The sequence below is a fragment of the Dipodomys spectabilis genome, unplaced genomic scaffold, assembly GCF_019054845.1.
Source record: "Dipodomys spectabilis isolate Male_0828 unplaced genomic scaffold, ASM1905484v1 ptg000042l, whole genome shotgun sequence".
NCBI lineage: Eukaryota > Metazoa > Chordata > Mammalia > Rodentia > Heteromyidae > Dipodomys > Dipodomys spectabilis.
Genome location: NW_024870719.1, coordinates 17,218,100 through 17,238,577, shown reverse-complemented (window position 1 = coordinate 17,238,577; position 20,478 = coordinate 17,218,100). Strand labels below are relative to the sequence as shown.

At 38.0% G+C, this 20,478-nt stretch overlaps 1 protein-coding gene across 4 annotated transcripts in view; it reads left to right on the top strand.

The window, feature by feature from the left end:
• Ddhd1 (DDHD domain containing 1) overlaps positions 1 to 19,184 on the top strand; it is a 69,340-nt gene extending 50,156 nt beyond the window's left edge. For 2 of the 4 annotated variants that reach the window (XM_042677811.1, XM_042677810.1), the window contains 5 exons: positions 3,463 to 3,612; positions 6,406 to 6,658; positions 7,728 to 7,919; positions 11,346 to 11,429; positions 16,499 to 19,184. In XM_042677811.1, coding sequence (XP_042533745.1) covers positions 3,463 to 3,612; positions 6,406 to 6,658; positions 7,728 to 7,919; positions 11,346 to 11,429; positions 16,499 to 16,680 — 861 coding nt within the window. In that variant the 3' untranslated portion in view covers positions 16,681 to 19,184. The remainder of the gene's footprint in view (positions 1 to 3,462; positions 3,613 to 6,405; positions 6,659 to 7,727; positions 7,920 to 11,345; positions 11,430 to 16,498) is intronic. The other 2 variants (XM_042677814.1, XM_042677812.1) reach the window with 1 other exon arrangement.
• Positions 19,185 to 20,478: the final 1,294 nt, after the last annotated feature.

Below are 20,478 nucleotides of genomic sequence, written 5' to 3'. Positions count from 1 at the left end.
TAAATAGAAATAAGAAATAGGATTGAAATATGGGTAGTGTACCAAAATAGCCTTTTGAAACCAATAGTTTAGGAAAATCTAAAGTGCAGAGTGGTCAACAATGCCCACTCTTGGTAAGGATGTTCCTGTAGCTGTATAAACTGACTACATAAAGATGTCATAAGTTTCCAAATGAAACCTATGTATGGCTCTATGGTACTGAATTACTTGTTCTAGGAATCTACTGCTGTCAGTGAAATTTAATGTACAGGTAAAGAGGGAAAATGAGCTGGGTGCCAGTGGCTCATACTTTATAATCTTAGTTACTCTGGAGACAGTTCTGAAGATTTCAGTTCAAAGCCAGCATGGGTAGGAAATTCTGTAAGACTTTCATCTCCAGTTAATCACCAGAAAAACCAGTAGTGGAGCTATGGCTAAAATGGTAGAACTCTAGCCTTGTCCATAAAAGCTCAGGGACAATGCCCAACCCTTGAGAAGTCCCAGGTCGAGCATACACACACACAAAGTTAATCTTTGAGATAAGCCTTTGGTAGGTAGCCTATGCTGACCTCAAACTAAGGATCCTCCTGCATCCGCCTCCAAGGTAGATGTGTGCCACCAGTTTGATCAGGGTTAAAAAATGAACAACAACAACAAAAAACTTGTGGCAGTTCTGGGGACCAAATTGGCAAGCCCTCTACCACTTGCACTTTCCTAGCCCCAGGAGAAAAATTAACAGAATTGCTTTGATTCTGTCTCTAGAGCTTACAGAATTGTTTTTCTTTTAACTAATAACATATATTTAAAAGCTATATGATAATGTTGTAACAGACTTTTAAAGAAGTTGGTCTTTGAGGTTTTCCTGACATAGAATTTGAGTTAGATCTCTGCTACCATCATTATGTGATCAAAGTAGACTGTATAGAAGTGATCTGATAGAAGAAGTAAAATCTCCTATTTTGTGTTCTGATTTTTTTACTGAAGTGTTAGGTATGTCCCAGTAAGTGTATTGCTATGTCAGAATTGAATACTATATAACTAGAACTTATGCACTGTACTTGAGTGTCCTTCTGATGCATACATAATCACATGTTGTATAACATGAGTTTAAATTATTAGAGAAAACACAGAAATCTAATGAACTGTCAAATCATATTTAGAACTCCAGAGTTCTAAAGGAAACAAGTTATTCCATGCCAGTTGCCAAGAATGAATTGACTTTCAGAGTACAGGTGTTAGCTCTATAACAATTGATCATTGATTCTCAAAAGAGAAGAAGCTGGACATTGTAGCACACACCCATATGTAATTCTGGCTACTTGGGATGCTGAGGTCAGAATAAGATCAGTGCTAGACCAGCCTAGGCAAAAAGTTTGGTTTAGGTGGGCACTAGGAGGCTAATGTCTGAGGATCCAAGTTTGAGGCCATTCAGAACAGAGTCTGTGAGACTTATTTTCACTAAATCACAAAAAACTGGAAGTGGAACTGTTAAAGAGTAAAGCTCCAGCCTTGAGTGAAAAAGCTAAGGGACAGTGCCCAGACCCTGATTTCCAGCCTCACTGCCACCAAGAGGGGTTCACAGAAAGGAAATGAGGAGGGAGGGAAGAAAGAGGGAGATACTAACAAGCTTTAGTGTAGAAAGTGGAAACTTGGGGTTGGAGGCATGGCTCAATTGATATGAGCACTAGCCAATGGACGAAAGCAGCAGGTATTAAGTTCAATTTCCTGTCTTCAATTCCCCCCCGCCCCCCAAAAAAACTGGTGGGAAACTTCTGTTTGCTCCATATGCATTGCTCTAACTGTAGTCAAATCATTTAACATTTCTGAATTCACTTGTTCATTTATCTCTAAACAAAGGGTTAGACTAAACATCTAAGTTTCCTTTTTACCTTTAAAATCCTGATAGCTGTAAACATTACTGAAGCTCAGTCATTACCTCATTGAGTGTGTTCCTCAAACTACAGTTTTACCACAAAGAAAATTTGCTTCTTCTGTGAAGATAAGAATTTAGTGTCTGACCAGTGAATTCATAAAGAATTTTGTTAGATAAAAAGTGTACATGTGAGCCAGGCGCTGATAGTTCATGCCTGTAATCCTAGCTTCTCAGGAGGCTGATATCTGAGGATCGTGGTTCAAGCCAGCCGGGGCAGGAAAGTCTGTGAGACGCTTATCTCCAATAAATGACCAGCAAACTGGAAGTGGAGCTGTGGCTCAAATGATAGAGCGCTAGCCTTGAGCTGAAGAGCTGAGGAACAGTGCCTAGGCCTAGAGTTCAAGGCCCATGACCGGAAAAAGAAAGAAAAAGAAAAAAGAAAAGTGTGCATGTGGCCATGCACAGGTGTTCCTAGCTATTCAGTAGGCTGAGATCTGATGATCGAGATTTAAAGCGAGCCCGAGCAGATAAGTCCATGAGACTCTCATCTCCAATTAACAACCAAAAAGTCAGAAGTAGACCTGTGGTTCAAGTGATAGAGCACTAGCCTTGAACACAAAAGCTCATGGTACTGTACTAGACCCAGGCCCTGAGTTCAAGCCCCAAGACTAGCACCAAAAAACAGTAAAAGTAATAAGCCATATGCTTTCCTGCTTTCATGTGAGTCTGTCCATCTAGTCTATCATTCTAGTATTCTAGTCTCAGCTGTGGAAATTCTTTATATTTCATGCTGACAACTGCAAATGCTGCCTTCTCTGAAAAGCCGTCAGGTGGAAGTGTTCCTTTTACCATTCCTTTATAGCACTCCTTCCCTCTGGTGTGCACTCTTCTTCGCCTTCTCCCCACCACCCCCAATTGTAAATTTATGAGGCTCTACCTTACTAGTCTAGTCCCTACCCATTACAACACTTAGCATATTCACACAAAGCTCAGGAACTTACTCTGTCTACTCCGTGCATTGGTCTGGTATCTCCAGGAAACAATGCACCAATAAATAAAACTTTTTTTCTAAAAGTGGTAGCTCAGTAAATCTTTGATTGATGGATAGAAACACACTATGAAATGTGTTTTCTTCTTATCATCCTTCCCTCCTTATTCTTCAACTTCTCATGGCTTGAAAGTAATGAAATTCTGCTGGGTGCCAGTTGTTTATTCCTGCAATCCTAACTACTCAAGAGGTTGAGATCTGAGTATTGCAGTTTGAAGCCATCCCAGGCAGGAAAAGCCTATGAGGCTCTTATTCCAATTAACCTCCAAAAGGCTGGAAGTAGAGCTGTGACTCTAGTGGTAGAGTGTTAACCTTGAGCACAAAAGCTGAAGGACAGTACCCAGGCTCTGAATTCAAGCTCTACAGCCAGCACAAAAAAAAAGAAAGAAAACTTTTCGTGGAAATAGATTATTTTAGAATGATTAGTTGGCATATACTCAAACAATGCAGATATCATATAGGCATAGTCTAATATACTTAGAGATAATTGTATTTTCATCTTTTAAAACATATTATTCCATGATCCTAATGAAAAATAACATGTGATGTCTTTTCACTTCAGGTTGAGAATTTCTTCTGTATGGGATCCCCACTAGCAGTCTTTTTGGCATTGCGTGGCATTCGACCAGGAAACTCTGGAAATCAAGACCATATTTTGCCTAGAGAGATTTGTAATCGGTTACTAAACATTTTTCATCCTACAGATCCAGTGGTAAGTTGCAATATAGGGGTTTTTTTCCTTAATGTTCTTTTGTTCCTGAAAATCTATGCCAGGGCCCATTGAATTAATGAGTCTGACTTATTTGCAGAAGTTAGTGTTCTTAAAACACTTGTATCTTGGTTTACTAGGATTCATTAAATAAAATACCTTAGAGATAATGTTTATGTTGCATATGTAACATTAAACATAATATAGAATTATTATCCCAGGATTAATCAAAAAAAAATCAGGAGTCTCCTCAATTCCCAAACTTTTGCCAGCTTTAATACCAGTAATGGTAGGAACCTTAAGTCTTAAAATTCTGCTTGAAATACTTTGTTTTCTAAAACATACCACCGTATTAAAATGTTTGAAGAATCCTTTTTAAAATGAATATATTCAGATACCACATATTAATCATGAAAAGGTAAAACTTTTAACCCAGTATGAGTGTTGAATACTGAATTTTTATATTTGTGTTGTAAATAATGTTTTTAAATGTAAGCACTTCAGGAATCTTGCATCCAGCTATAAACAGGCAAATTCTATTTGAAATTTATTTCCAGCTCTTTGATTCCAGTTGAATCATCTCCTTTCCTTTCTATTCCCTCCTTCCATCTTTCTTTTCTTGTGATATGGTGCTAAGGCCACACTTGAGCCAACCCCCTAGTCTTCTTTGCTTTATCTTTCAGGCAGGTTCTCATGCTTTTCCCTTGGTCCAGCCTTGGACTGCAAAAACCTACATCTTCCTCCCATGTAGCTGGTATCATTTATTGAGCAGCAGGTCTTGTTAACTTTTTTGCTCAGGTTGTCAACCTTTCCATCTCTGCTGCCTGTGTAGCTGGAATCACACAAGCCTGCAAAACCAGAACCAGCCAGTTTTCTTCCTCAATTTGGAAGTTGTGAGTCTTTAAAATTTGAGTAGTTATTCAATGTTATACTAGCTAAAGATGTTTGTAAAAACAGGGGCTGAGGGCATACCTCAGTGGTTGAATGCTAGCTAAAGATCTTTCAAAAGACTTTACATAAATAAAAGCTACTTTTCAGAAATTTTATACTATTTAAAAGTTTCTTTTTTTTACTGTTTGTTAGATTCTTTTTTCTTTTTTGGTCTGGGCCTGTGCGATGTCTCTGAGCTCTTCAGCTCAAGGCTAGTGCTCTACCACTTGAGCCACAGCGCCATTTCTGGTTTTCTGGTGGTTATTTGGAGGTAAGAGTCTCACAGACTTTCCTACCCAGGCTGGCTTTGAACCATGATCCTCAGATCTCAGCCTCCTTAGTAGCTAGCATTATAGGCATGAGCCACCAGTCCCTGGCAAGTAAGTTTTTTTTTTTTTTCTTAAGACAAGAAAAATGCTTGGAGAAAAGGTTCTATCTCAGTGATTAAAATACATGCGTACCCTGAACCCTGAGTTCAGTTCCCTAGTATGACAAAGATAGGTAGATAGGTACATAGGTCAGTAGGTAGATAAATATGGGAGCAAAGTGTAAATTTTCTGAAAAGTAGCTTTTATTATAATTAAAGTCTTTTGAAAGATCTTTAGCTAGCATTCAACCACTGAGGTATATACTCAGCCCCTGTTTTTACAAACATCTTTAGCTAGTATAACATTGAATAACTACTCAAATTTTAAAGACTCACAACTTCCAAATTGAGGAAGAAAACTGGCTGGTTCTGGTTTTGCAGGCTTGTGTGATTCCAGCTACACAGGCAGCAGAGATGGAAAGGTTGACAACCTGAGCAAAAAAGTTAACAAGACCTGCCTCTCAATAAATGATACCAGTTACATGGGAGGAAGATGTAGGTTTGCAGCCCAAGGCTGGACCAAGGGAAAAGCATGAAAACCTGCCTGAAAGATAAAGCAAAGAAGACTAGGGGGTTGGCTCAAGTGTGGCCTTAGCACCATATCACAAGAAAAGAAAGATGGAAGGAGGGAATAGAAAGGAAAGGAGATAATTCAACTGGAATCAAAGAACTGGAAATAAATTTCAAATAGAATTCTGATAGGCTGTTATATAAAAATGCAACTACACAGTCTTGGCATTTTATAAATCCTTTCTCCTAACTTGAGAGTGAACTTGAGTTCAGAGGTGAATTCTGTGCCTTCTTGGGTTTGTTTGGTGCTGAGGGTTGAACCTACGGCTCTGCACACAGTAGCACCCAACCACTGAGATATACCCTCAGCCCCTGCAGTTTTTTCTAATGCTTTTTAAATAGTTTGTCAGAACTGTGCAAGGCATTTTTTACCAAAATCATCTGTTTTTCCTGAAATCCCACAAGAGCCAGAATGCTAACAAGCACCAAACAGTTGATCAGTGATAGAGAACAGAATCAAAACATTGCCTTTCCTTCTGTGTCATCCCTGTTCACAGTAGCCAAGAGGGCTTTTGTTCACAGCTGATTAATGCTGTCCCCATATTGATCTATCTGTAAACTGGATTTAATAAGAAATTAATATATTAAAAATTGCTGTGTTCCAGACCACCATTTACTATGTCAGCTTTATGAGGTTGACATAAATCTAATTGTTAGATGATAGAAGAACATCATAAAAATTATCTTCCTCTGAAAAACAATAATGATCTCATTATCAAGGATATGGAATTAGACCAACTACAAATTATTAGCAGTGAACAACTAGTAGTACGTGTTTGGAATGTTTAAATTTTTAAACATTTTTAAACATTTTTAAATTCCCTCTCTGAGTTCTGCTTAGCATACAGTAGAATAGACAATGAGCAGTTTACCAAAATCCAAGCATTGTGCATTAATGTTGTGTTTCTTTGAATTCTTTTTAAATCAAGGCTTATAGATTAGAACCATTAATATTGAAACACTACAGCAACATTTCACCTGTCCAGATCCACTGGTACAATACTTCAAATCCCCTACCTTATGAGCACATGAAGCCAAGCTTTCTCAACCCAGCAAAAGAATCTACCTCAGTTTCAGAGAATGAAGGCATCTCAACCATACCAAGCCCTGTGACCTCACCAGTTTTACCACGCCGACACTATGGAGAATCCATAACTAACATAGGCAAAGCAAGCATATTAGGTAATTTCTCTTCACTGTTCCTTCCCTGACTATGTGTACATACTCCATGTGGCAGAGTTGGAGATACTCCATTACCAAACTTCCAACAGTTAGTCTCCGAGGATTAATTATTCTCTGCTTGTTCATAGTCAAGGGCCAAGAACTTTTAAAGGTTATCTGATGAGGTCTTCCAGTTTCAGATGTGAAAAATCAGGAAGAACAGGCAAGGCATTGTTCTGAGCATCAAGTCCCTTATTTTAATCTTAGCCCTTCCCCTTACTGGGAGATCTTAGGCAAGTTCTGTTGTTTAAATAATGCTTTACCTCCTCACCTATGAGAGAGAGCCAGGCCTGTATTCTAAAGGTACCCACACACACAGTTCTTTGATCTGTTCTAAAAGTCTCTCAGACATTGTGCTTCCTAGGACAGAAAATATAGTTCATTTCTTTGTGAGTGGTCTTTAGAGCACGAGCACAAAGTTTGGCATGTCACTGGAAAAATGTGCCCTTTGAATTTGTCCTTGCCTTTTGGTTACAAGTTGCCTTTACATAAAATGCCTCAAGATGGCACTATTTCACTCCACATTCGGAGGTGGTTTCGATTTTTTTTTTTTTCAACCTGTCCACTCAACTTTAATAGTAATTATATGTATCAATAATGGCTATTTACCCATGTAAGTAACATGGTTCTTTTATCAGAGGTCTTAATCTTGCTAAATATTTCAACTCAATAACAATGATCACTTAAGTAGAATAACATCTATTCCTTTGTATTTTTTTAATATTTTTATTTAAGTAGGTGTACAAAGGGATTGCCATTCAACAAACCATGTTACGAATACAGTGCCTCCTGTCACTCCTTGATTGTATATTCTTATAAGTTGTATTCTTAGTTTATACAACTTTCCCTCTTTTCAGTACTTTTTATTTAGAAACCTACAGTATAAATTATAATTTTCTTATGTCTCCACCCTGGAAAAACATGACTAGGGCCTAGCTCCTCTGCCAGTTGGCTGTAATTATGGGTGTGCTCTTCAGCTTGGAGTGTGGTGTGATTCAGCAGAATGACTACCCTGTTTTGTGAAATGCAGGGGCTGCTAGCATCGGAAAGGGACTTGGAGGAATGTTGTTCTCAAGATTTGGACGTTCATCCACATCACAGCCATCTGACCCATCAAAAGAGTCAATGGAAGACGAGAAGAAGCCAATTTCTTCACCTCCTACTACCACTGTGGCAACCCAGACCCTTCCACATAGCAGTTCTGGCTTTCTTGATTCTGCATGTTAGTTCATATGTTCTTTTTAAAAAAAAAAAAAAAAAAACTTAAAGGCAAGATAATGTAAGATATCAATACTTGCAGTCAAGTCTCAGATCTGAAGTATATGTTATTATGCCCTACCACCACCTCCATACTGGAACTTGAACTTGGAGCCTGGGTGCTGTCATTGGCTTTTTCACTCAAGACTGGTGTTCTACCACTTGAGCCACTGCCAGCTTTTTGCTGGTTAATTGGAGATGAGTTTTATAGACTCTGCTACCTTGGCTGGCTTGGAATCACAATCCTCAAATCTCAGCCTCCTGAGTAGCTCAAATTACCAGTATGAACCACTGGTCCCCTGTAATGTTAGCTTTTAAAGATGAAGAGGGGGAAAAAACTACTACTTTTTAAGAATCCTTCCCAGAGCTGGGTGCTGGTGGGTCATAACTATAATCCTAGCTATTCAGGAGGCTGAAATCTGAGGATCACTGTTCAAAGCCAGCTGAGGCAGGGAAGTTCATGAGACTCCAATTAACCACCAGGAAACCAGAAGTGGTGCTATGGCTCAAAGTGATAGAGCACTTTGAGGGGGAAAAAAAAAAATAGAGTACAGGGACAGCCCCAAACCCTGAGTTCAAGCCCCAGGACCCACAAAAAAAAAAAAAAAAAACTTTGCAGGTAAATGCTGTTTCCATTTTGCATTTGTGAATGAATAATTAAATCAAGGTGTTATGATATAAAAGGTTTAAAATACCAAGAGTAAGTAAAATCTATTTGGGGTAAGTGCCCCCTGGTTTTCTCATATAATTCATATCTATGCTAATTGTAGTCCTGAGACTTTTTAAACAGTCCTATACTAATCCCACAGCTCCCTTCACCCAGCCTATAAGACTTTCAAAGCTTAGCAATTCTAGGTCTACTGCTTGGTTTTTCATCTTATCCCAGCTATCTCGTGTGAAGTAGGTGTTCAAGAGATGAGGAAGTGATTGGATAATTAAGCTAAACTTAGCATTAGAATAGAACTTTAATTTTTCCCCAATGAACTTACAAAATTTAAAATCTTGGATAGCTGTGAAACACTAGTACCTTTAGTATGTGTTTACTTCTAAGTGTAGGCGTTATTTTAAAATGTCTAATAAAATAAAACTAATGTGTAAAATCTTAGCTTTTCTATTGACAGATGAGAAGAAACATTGCAAAACTAGCTATTCCCTCTCTGTAACTATAGCAAGAGGGAAACTATCACTAAAAATGTTCAAATAGATTTTAGTTTTTTATGGCATTGTCTCCATACTGTGTGTGCTACTCTAAATTTTGAAATCCAACTATCCATAAAGTATATTATAGCCGGGTGCCGGTGGCTCACACCTGTAATCCTAGCTACTCAGGAGGCTGAGATCTGAGGATCGCAGTTCAAAGCCAGCCCCGGCAGGAAAGTCTGTGAGACTCTTAATCTCAAATAAACCACTAGAAAACCGGGAGTGGCACTGTAGCTCAAGCAATAGAGCACTTGCCTTGAGCTGAAGAGCCCAGGGACAGCGCCCAAGCCCGGAGTTCAAGCCTAAGACCCACCAAAAAAAAAAAAAAAAGTGTACTATAAAGGAAGTAAGTTTAGGTGTTACAGCTCTAGAGGCTGGCTAGTTCTTTCATAAGGAAGGGTTTGGCATTCCTAGATTGCCAGTAACAGTTTGATCTTAGTATCTAAACACTATGTGGAAAATTCTTTTTAGACTTCAGTATGTATATATGTGTTAGTCTTAGGGCTTGAACTCAAGAGTCTAGATGTTGCCCCTAAGCTTTGTTGCTCAAAGTTATCAATTGAGCCACAGCTCAAGTTTTGGTGGATAATTGGAGATAAAAGTCTCACGGACTTCCCTGCCTAGGCTGACTTCAAACCATATCATCCTGAGTTCTCAGCCTTCTGAGTAGCTAGTATTACAGACATAAGCCACCAAACCAAGCATCTTTTTAGGTTTTGATATTTGTATAAATCTGTTTTTCTATGAGTTCCATACTATTACTGACTTAAGTTCTCATTTTATTTCATATTAAAAGTAGGATTGTGAATATGTAAAATTCTGCAGAGACATGTAGATGTCAAAGCCTTAACTTCTGAGGAAAAGTAACTTGAAAGAATTTTATAGGGTAGCAGTTTAAAAATGATAGTTTCTTGTAATACTGTTAATATACAGCAGTGATACTGATAAGCAATAGAATTGAGAGAGCAAAAAGAGCACAATAAGGAGTTGAGCTCCAGAAAAAGAATAATGAAAACACATATAGAATCTCTTGGTCTGACGGAAGAAAACTTGTTTTGCTTGCTATTATATTAATTCCAAAATGATAATATCAAAAGCTGTTTTTCCTAGAACAGTAGTAGTGGAAGATCTAATCTTCACAAAACGTATATACTAGGCAAGTACTGGGCCATTGAACTATACCCCTTGCCATATCCTCTCTCATTCGTGCATGTAAATTATTCGCTAGTCCTAATGACAAATTTGTCAACTATGGTCTCAACTAAATCTGAGCTGATCATGTCTTTGTTTTATATGTGTGTGTGTGTATGTGGCCAGACTGAGCTATAGCTATTAAAATTGTATTCCTGCTTTAGTAAATTTTTGCAATTTAAACGAAATCCTCAAGATTTGCTATACTAATTATTTTACTGCTTCAATAATATATTCTTCTTTGTAACTCTTGGATGAATTCTTTATATCATAACTTCTATCTTGACTATATCTTAAAAATCATAACACTGTTCTGCCTTAAATCATCTTAGGAAATTTGGTCATTGTGACTAGGTGACTGGCTTCCTTCCTTCCTTTCTTTCCTCAACTCAGCTTTGATTCCCTCGGTTCTGGATATCCCCTACTCTGGAGCCACTGTCTTGATTCTCTCACTATCTGAGGCTAAGGAGGACATGGGCTATGCCTTCATGATCAGTCAGCCTTTCACTCTTTCAGTTGAACTCTTCTTTATTTTCATCAAGTTGGTATGCCTTATGTAACTAGTCTTCATTTCTCTTGAAAAGTTTCAGAGAGTTTAAGGTTTCATTTCCTATGCCCTTGTCTATAACATATTAAGGGTGGGGGAGGGACATGTTTCTTTCAGCATCATTTTCTTCTGGGTTAAGACTAAATTAGCAAATTTAGGAAATATCTAGGTATTAACAGATTATAACATATATACTTCTAAGTTTAATTATGCTTACATTTTCCATGAAAGAGCTTGTCACAAAAAAAAAAAAGTATACATTTTTGGCAATACTGGAGCTTGAACCCAGAGTTTAGTGGTTACTAGGCAAGGATTCTAACCATGCCTCCAGCAGGACTGTACAGCTTAATTAGAAATATATTATTCTAAAATTTGGCCACTGCAGCATTGAAGGCCATTTTTAACCATCAGCCTCATCTTTACAGCATCTTGTTTGTTTGTTTGTTTTCACAGATTTCAGACTTCAAGAATCGTTCTATTATCTCCCACAACTTCTTTTTCCGGAAAATGTAATGCAGAATAAAGATAATAGCCTCGGTATGGTATATGTTAGGAATAGCACTCAGTACACTATAAAAAAAATCTAAGAGTTCTGCTCATTTAAAAAAAATTGGATCAGTTTTTATATAAAATAGCCATTTAATGTGCTAAAATATATGATCCTCAAGTATTTTTCTACTAAGAGTGAACCTTAGAGAGTCAAGAAAGGCATTAGGCCAGTTTATTTTCCTAAAGGCTTCAAAAAGAGGTTCATTATTCTTTAAATGTAATATACTTAACAATATAAAAAAAAAACCTCATTTCAAGTCATTTCAAATATTAACACTTAGGGTTACAGGTTTTTTATAGCTGATAACTGGTTCCAATACAAATATTTAATGTACTTTATGGGGATAAATCTACTTTAAGAAATAGTATTATTAGATATGAAAGGTATTTTCCATGTTTCTAGTTTTAGCCTACTTTAAATGTATGACCAAAGGACTAATTCTTTTTTAATTAGTGTTGAGAATGGCATGCAAGGTCTTGGATTCTACTCATCTAAATCCCCAATTTCTTAAGGATTAATCTTAACAGTTTAAATTTGTTTTTATAAATAATTTTTTTTGGTTTTTTTTGTTGTTGTTGGTCGTGGGACTTGAACTCTGGGCTTGGGCACTGTCCCTCAGCTCTTCAGCTCAAGGCGAGTGCTCTACAGCTTGAGCCATAGCGCCAATCCTGGTTTTCGAGTGGTTTATTGGAGATAAGAGTCTCACAGACTTTCCTTGCCTGGGCTGGCTTTGAACCGTGATCCTCAGATCTCAGCCTCCTCAGTAGCTAGGATTACAGGTGTGAGCCACCGGCCCCCTGCCATAAATAACTTTTTTTCACAGCTTCTCTCTCCTATTTTTAATAGTAGAATTTATCTTTAGTGAGAAAAAGTTTTTCAGGGTTTTCTGTGGATATTTTAACTACATTAAATTTATAAAGTTTATTTGATAATATTTGTTGTTGTTTTGACATGGTATTAGTTTGGGGTTTTCGTTCTTTTATGTAAGGTTATGTAAGGTTAGCCCAGGCTAACCCTGAACTCATTTTCAGTGAGAAGGGAACTTAATCTTCTCATATATTTCTCCTGCAGTAAACCAGCCTTACATTTCCAAGTCATCCTCACACCCTAGCAGTTAGACCACAGAGCATATCTACACCCAGAAGGTTCAGTTGGCAAAATTGATATGGCTCTCATTTGCTCTTTCCTTGTTTGACTTATCCAGTTACTCTATTAAATGTTTTTCATGTGTCAAGATATACCATGGTTGTCACTAGAAAAGATACCGAGAAGACATAGATTTCAGTACTGCCCATAAAGTTACTAAGAAACTAAATGTTTCGTAGGGAGCATATGTTCTAGTAGAGAAGGAAGATAATTATATCATTGTATGGTAGTATGAGCCATATAACAGAGTTCCAGGTGAAAAGACTTGTCAGTTCTGAGGAATGAGAAATTGCTTTCACCTGACAAATTGCTTTCACACCATAAAATAATTGAGATGTAGACTTCTAAAGATGAAAAGATATTGCAGGGAGAAGGACCACAGGGGTTAATGCCTGTGTGATAAGAAAAACTCTTAAGTTTACTTGAAAAGAACCTCAGAGAAGTGGAAGGGAAGAGTTCTGAATGTTATTGGAAATGTTAGACCAGATTGTAGAGGGTCTTAACAAAAGTGGCCATTTTCTGAAGTTTTTTATGATACAGCGCTCATCAGTCATCAGCTATTTGAAACATGGGTATCTTCAAGGATAAAATTGACAGAAATGACACCTGATTATAAAATGTATTTTGGAATTTTTTGTTACTATTTTAAGTGAAGAATAGTTAGAGAATGTTGTTAAATATTTTTGGAACAATGATAATTCACAAGTTGTGAATATTCCTTTTCCAATACCAAGCCATATCAGAAGTGTAGCTGCTCTGAAGCAAGACAGAACTAAGTTATACTGAATCATCTTTCTTCTGAATGAATCACAAATCATCTAGAAGCATACATTATCCTCTGCGAGTACATACATTTCTAAAGCCAATGTCCTACAATTATGACCAGAATTACAAATAAGGTGTTTTATAAGAGTCACTACATTTTTGAAATTTTTTGTCCAGGAAGGTTGAAAGGCTTCTATTAAATATAAGAAACATGTTCAGGGGGCTGGGAAGGTGGCTCAGTGGTAGAGTGCTTGCCTTATATGCATGAGGCCCTGGGTTCAATTCCTCAGCACCACATAAACAGAAAAAGCCAGAAGTGGCGCTGTGGCTCAAGCAGCAGAGTGCTCACCTTGAGCTGAAGAGCTGAGGGACAGTGCCCAGGCCCAGAGTTCAGGTCCATGACCGGCAAAAAAAAAAACAAAAAGAAACATGTTTAGTTAGTATATATTATACTCATCAAGACACTTATTTTATATTCATGTATGTTATTTTCAGTTTCATATCCATGTTGACAGACCTCATACCCAGAATTCTCTACCACTGAGCCACCTTCCCAGCCCTATACCCAGAATTCTCTAGCGAAAGTGCATTACTAACTAGATGGCTCACCTTCATGTATAGAGATTACCAACACAATGATTTGGGGAATAGGGAAGGAAATATGCCATATATATGACTCCTGAGAAAGAAAATAATATATGTTAGTATAAGCAAAGAGCAGATGTCTGTGTCTAAACCACAGCTTTTCTTAGCTTTAATTTTCTTAAACTTTTAAGAACCACATTGTCTTTGTAGATGAAGAGCTTTTAGCATTTCTGCATTTGAAAGAAGGCAAAAGAAAAAAAAATATTTATCATCATCTGTCCTTAAAGTGGGAAAATTGCCAGCCCATGTTCACTTTTGGTATCGTAATAATGGAAAGGCTTTAATTACATCTGAACCTTGGCCAAGAGTGTATTTCACATCACACAGAGAATGGTGCTGCTCCTTAGACCATAATTCTCTTAAGGATTCTTGATGCACACAGAAGAGAGGAAGAAGAGGATGTACCAGGCCACCTAGTTTTCCACCTGTCCTTCCAATTACCAGCATAAATGTGCGGTAACAGCACTGACAGCCAGACTGCAGGAAGTAAACCTTTTAAGGGAGATGAAAGACTAGAACAGGTTCATGAGGAAAAAGCTGGTTATCTCATTTCTTTCCAATGTGTTCCACCAAAGACAGATGGAAAAGGATAGGGAGAGCCAGTCTTGTTAATATAATTAAAGTCCCAGTGGGTGGTAAAAATGATAATGGCATGTAATAGGAAAGTAATTTAATGTCTTGAGTGTCCACTCTGAAAGGCAGTGTTAAAGGCAGTAGCATGTTAAATATGAGTAAATTTCTGGAACACAAGATCAAAGTGGTGCGTCAACTAACACTTGTTATAACAGGAAAAATCTGGCTATTAAGTTTCAGCTGAATAGTTTTAGACTAGGAAAGAAAGTTCTTCAAAATCTTTACCAACCTTAACATAGGTTACTCTCTTTTCTGTTTCCTCTTTTCTTCCTATAAGCAACTTCTTGGTTTCTCTTCCTTGTGCGTGAGAATTCGTTTATTCTCCTTTTCTCATCTGCCAGTCTGTTGTAATTATTGAATGTGCCTAAAATCCAGTGCATAGCTTCATAGAAGAAAAAATATCAAAGATTAGAAGTTCTTACCTCACAGGTCCAATGGATTCCAGCTATTTCTGACTTGTTTTTTAACTTGTTTTAACTATGGGAAAAAATAAATGTAGTCAGAAGATGTTTGTAAACAGCCTTTGTAGTCTATAAGTATTAGAGCCAGATAGGCATTATATTACTTTAATGTAAACCTCCCCTAAAAATCCATGGATAAATCCTTGAATCTTCTTCGTCAAAGAAGCATAATTGAATAGAAAATAACTAAAAGCATTTTCAAATTGCAAAGTGGTATTACCACAAAATACCTGCTTAAAAATTTGTATTAACTAATCCCATGTATTATTTCCTAGAGTGATAGGATTTTCTATGTGTGTCTGCCAAATTCCCAGCATAAAAGCAAAACCCAACTTTTCACTCCAGCCTTCTTGATTTTTGCTGGATTTTGCACTTCTTTCGCATTTCAAACAGAGAAGAGACTTCAAGTATCTAGTAGTGTTATGGGCATTTTTGTCTTGTTTATAAGGTAGACCCTACAAAATACTGTTGGAATAAAGGACTTGACCTATAACTGTGCTGTCCTCAAACAATTGAGGACAGAACTTGAGGGGGAAGAGCTGGCTCATTGACAGTTCTTAAAGATCAAAATGTCTTTCATTAAAGCAATATCCTACTATGTACCCAAGCTGGCTTCAAATTTACAGTCCTTCTGCTTCTACTTTCTGAATGTTGAGATTATAGGCATGGCCACCATATTTTGCAAGTGTTATTTCTAATAATCTATTAAATGAATCCAGTAAAAATCTCTTAGAGCCTTGGTTTGTCAAAGTCCCTAACACAGGTACCTTATGTGGGTTTTAGAAAAGACTAACTTGAATTCACTATTCCCCTGGGTTAAATTTCTCTACCATGAAGTGGGCTCTCGTGAACTATCTAACGAGCACTTGAACAACCCAAGCTCATGTCAGACCCCTCTGAATTGATTCAGGCAAGTATGTGTGGCGGTTACCTTTAAGGACTTTCAGCCTAATGAAGAAGATATTCTTGGACTGCAAAAAGATGGTGTCCTTAAAACAGTCCACCACAGAACCTGCTGGCATATAGGGGCCTCCTAACTAGGAAGTCTTGAGTGATCTGTTCCATTCCATTACTTTTGCAAACTTGGACCATAATTTGTAAGGGTGGTGTTTCCTTAACAGATTAAGCACAAAGGTGGAAATGCTAGTATTTAAGCTTAAGGTTTTTGGCGGGAGGGTTTCCCTCCAGAACTATGCCACTGTACTAATTTTCCTTCTTTATTATTCCCTGTTGGCTTAGCAGACAAAGAAGTGGACTCCTGAGCTACTAAGCCTCTTTTTAAAGAGTATCCCATGAGATTAGAATAAAAATGCTCTCTAAAAGGGCATGGGCGATTAGAAATTTGTTTCCATCATCTGTACCATCGTATCTTAATGTAATCCTTATTCAATCTCTTTTCTTTGCAGTGGAATTGGATCACAGGATTGATTTTGAGCTCAGAGAAGGCCTTGTGGAGAGCCGCTATTGGTCAGCTGTCACATCGCATACTGCCTATTGGTCATCTTTGGATGTGGCCCTCTTTCTGTTAACCTTCATGTATAAACATGAGCACGATAATGATGCAAAACCCAATTTAGATCCAATCTGAACTCTTGAAGGACATTAATGGCCCAAAACTGATTTTTTTTTTCTGTTAAAATGTGTATGTCAAGATATGGAGATTCCAGGATTAAGTATGTTCCAGTTTTGTTTAGGGAAAGAAATGTTTGAATTTAAAAGCACTTTATTTTTTAAAAAAGAAAACAAAATTTCAGTCTAAAACAAGTTACTTATAGTTTCCATCATTTTGAGTATCAGTCACTGCACAGAAAGTGCAGTGAGTATCAACCACAGAAACAACACCCGGTGTGAGGAAGGTTTGGATGAACTGTGTGTAGTTACCATCACTACCTAATTTCTGCAGAGTATAAAGATGTACTGATGCTTTGAAGTCTCATACATAAACCTAAACCACTGTAGGTCCACAATGGCAACAGTCCAGTGGATCCTAGCTAAAGATTGCAAGTGGTATCATTGTTGAGATTTCCATGAAAGTTTCCACAATTCTTTTGAGAGATTATAACAGATTTTAAATGTTTTAAAAGTCTAATGCTAAAACAATAATTGAACTACTGTATTTATAATTTATTATTGACTAAATGCTTTATTTCACCGTTTGAAACATTACATTTTTTAATGTTTCCTTTGAACAAACTTAAGAACCACATTTATTTTCTAGAGGATGAAGACCCCTTTTCTCCATCTTTGTACTCTTCAGATGAATATATGACACTGTGGCAGAGTCAGTATTTTTTTTTTCATTAAAAACTTGTGGCTTCACACATTAGTTCACTTATTTTAAAATAAAGATGAACTTTTTATTATGTCATATGTACCTCAGAGAAAGCTAAATTTTTTCTAAGCTTGACAGAGTACTCCACAGAGGGTACATTTCATCAACTTTACTAGAAAATTAGAAAGCACCTTTGGAATAGGAAATACGACAACTATTTCAAACGCATTCATATTTGTGTGCCAAACAGTTAAGATGAAGCACTGGAGTGCCACTCACATGTAGTCTTGATGTGATGAAGAAAGCATGGGAACCCAGCAGAAGCGATGCGGCGGGGTGCTGCAAGGGCTTCCTTGGTGTCATTGTCCCCACAGTGCTTTCATCTGAGGAGCTCAAAGTGCTTTAAGGTGTCCCTTCAGTAATCTGTATACTAGCTCCTAGAGGTAAGTAAATGAGTGTTACTGTCCTGTAACACATTAATGCATCGAGGCACCGAGACGTTTCGTGCCTGTGTTAGATCACATGGCAAAGCTTGGATTGAAGCCAGACCTCCGTGTGATGTTTAGTGACTGGTGACTCACTGCGGACAACGGAAAGTGAAGCAGCAGTCAAGAAACCCGTGCGTTACCCTCCATGTGTGCTCTCGGGCCCTCACTCAGAGTTCCGTGGAGCAGGGTTACGCAGCCATCTCTGCCACAAGCAGCCCTCACTTCTGAGTGGTGTCCACTAGGTTCCACTCAAGGTGCTGTCTTTACTTAGCTTTAGCTCACAAAGAAGAAATCATTTCTTTTCTGGCAGTACTGGGGATTGAACTCAGAGCCTTGTGCTTGTTCCACAAGCACTCTACCACCTGAGCCATACCCCCAGCTCTGCCCGGAATTTCTTAGCTTCCCAGTAATCATTGTCAGATGGGAGGAGCGTTGGCCAGGCACCCATCCCCCCTGCTCCTTTCTTAATAATGCAGTAGAGACTGGCTTGCTTCTAGGTTCTACTCCACACCATCAGTACTGTTGGCTGTTTTGGCCTTCCATTGAATTTGCACAACATAAAGAGCACTTTTTAGTGTTTAAAAAATTCTTAAGTCCCCATGACCAAGTACATGACTCACTAAGAAACCCTTGCTATAAAAGGCTTTTGATGAGATCTTAGCAAAGCTGAAGCAATCTCTTGAATTTAGAGATTCCTAGGAACTCAGGTCATTTTCATAACCTGTTTATTTTGTAGGTCTAATTTAGTTCTCAGGAAAATTAAACCCATGTTGTATGACTGTATCATTAAGGGTACTTGAACAGATGTTGCTGTAGGTGGTGTGACACTCAAATGCCCAAGAACTGGAAGGATTCCTCCTCAACCACTGGAATGTGAAGAGACCATTTTACCTTAAAAGAATGGAATCCCATGAAGCGTTTTCATTTGATACCATTGAGTAAAAAGAAAAGTATGTTCCCATGCCCAAAAAGAATATATCTGCTTCCTTTTCTTCATATTGAGGAAACAAATTGAATTCTTGGAAAGAGCAACATTCAATTTCCCTCCCCTTTCAGAATAGATGTTCTGAATTACTGAACCAGTGTGTTTGTTTCTAATTCATTATTTCATTAACAGAGATGGTGATTTTGGATTTACAATGCTCTTGTTTTGTGTCTCTGCATGTGATCATGGGATGTACTTGTATATACTCAAGTAATATTCAGAGTGTGATTCTGGCTCGATTTAGAAGCTAAGTCAGTTTCTGAGTAACATTTTGCAATTTTATTCAGCAACTACTAAATTGGCCAAAAGAAGTTCTGTTTTTGATACTATTAAAATTTTATTCTCTACTTTGTGTACATGCAGTGATTCTCTTGAGTAGTTCTGATGCTTTCATTCAACTTCAATCCAGCAACGTTCCCAGGTGTTACAGAAAGTTAGAATAAGAAGAGTATTGCTTTATTTTTTCCTCTAAAACTAGCCCAGGGTTTTCATTCGTAATTTTATTTTTAGGATTAATTTCCCTTATAACCCAATATTAACTGTCTTTAGGGAATAATTACAAAATGACACTGGATTTTCCAGTCACTACTCTTGTATGTATGATACAAGCCTTAGGAATTCCATTCTTCTTTCTGTCAGTATCTGCCTTTTTTTTACTTGCATCAAAGACCTCTCACACACAACTTTCAACAGTCTTTTTCTTTGCTGTGTTCCTTCCTATTTATAAGGTACACACCATACATATCCCAGAGTGGACATAAGAGGAAAAATCATACAGTGGACTAGTGCTGCTGTTCATTCCAGTGATGTACCAAGAGTTTGCACTGTGAGCTCCATGGAAGAAAACTGGTTCCATTCCTTACCAGTTTGCTTGCTAGTACTGTCTTTTTGGCTACTAATGAATAAGACACCTGAGAAATTGAGAAAAGTAACCAGTATATGTCTTTTTGAGGAGGCAGTACTGGGAATTGAGTCCAGGGCTTCATGCTTGCTAGGCAAGGGCTCTTGTCACTTGAGCAAGCCCCACCTCTAGTGTGTATCTTGTTCTTGAATAATCTTTCAAAACTATAGAAATGAAGCTAACAGGCTGGGAATGTGACTTAGTGGTAGAAACTTGCTTGCCTAGCATGCAGGAAGCCTTGGGGGTGATTCTTCAGTACCACATACACAGAAAAAGCCAGAAGTGGGGCTGTAGCTCAAGTGGCAGAGCACTTGCCTTGAGCACAAAGAGGCTCAAGGACAGTGTCCAGGCCCTGCGTTCAAGCCCCAAGACTGGCCAAAAAATAAAGGAGGACAGAGCTAAAAAGAATATACAATCATACACTAGAAAAAGAACCCAGATTTTTCTAAACCATTGGGCATGTGCCTGCCTGCCAAGGTGGTTCTTGTTTTCTGTCTTGTTCATGCTGTGCTGACATCCCTAAGCCTCAAGCCTGGTACTCAGGCTGAAAAACATGGGTGAAGCCGGGTGCCGGTGGCTCACGCCTGTAATCCTAGCTACTTAGGAGGCTGAGATCTGAGGATCTCAGTTCAAAGCCAGCCTGGGCAAGAAAGTCAGTGAAACTCTTATCTCCAATAAACCGCTAGAAAACCAGAAGTGGCGCTGCAGCTCAAATGGTAGAGCACTAGCCTTGAGCTAAA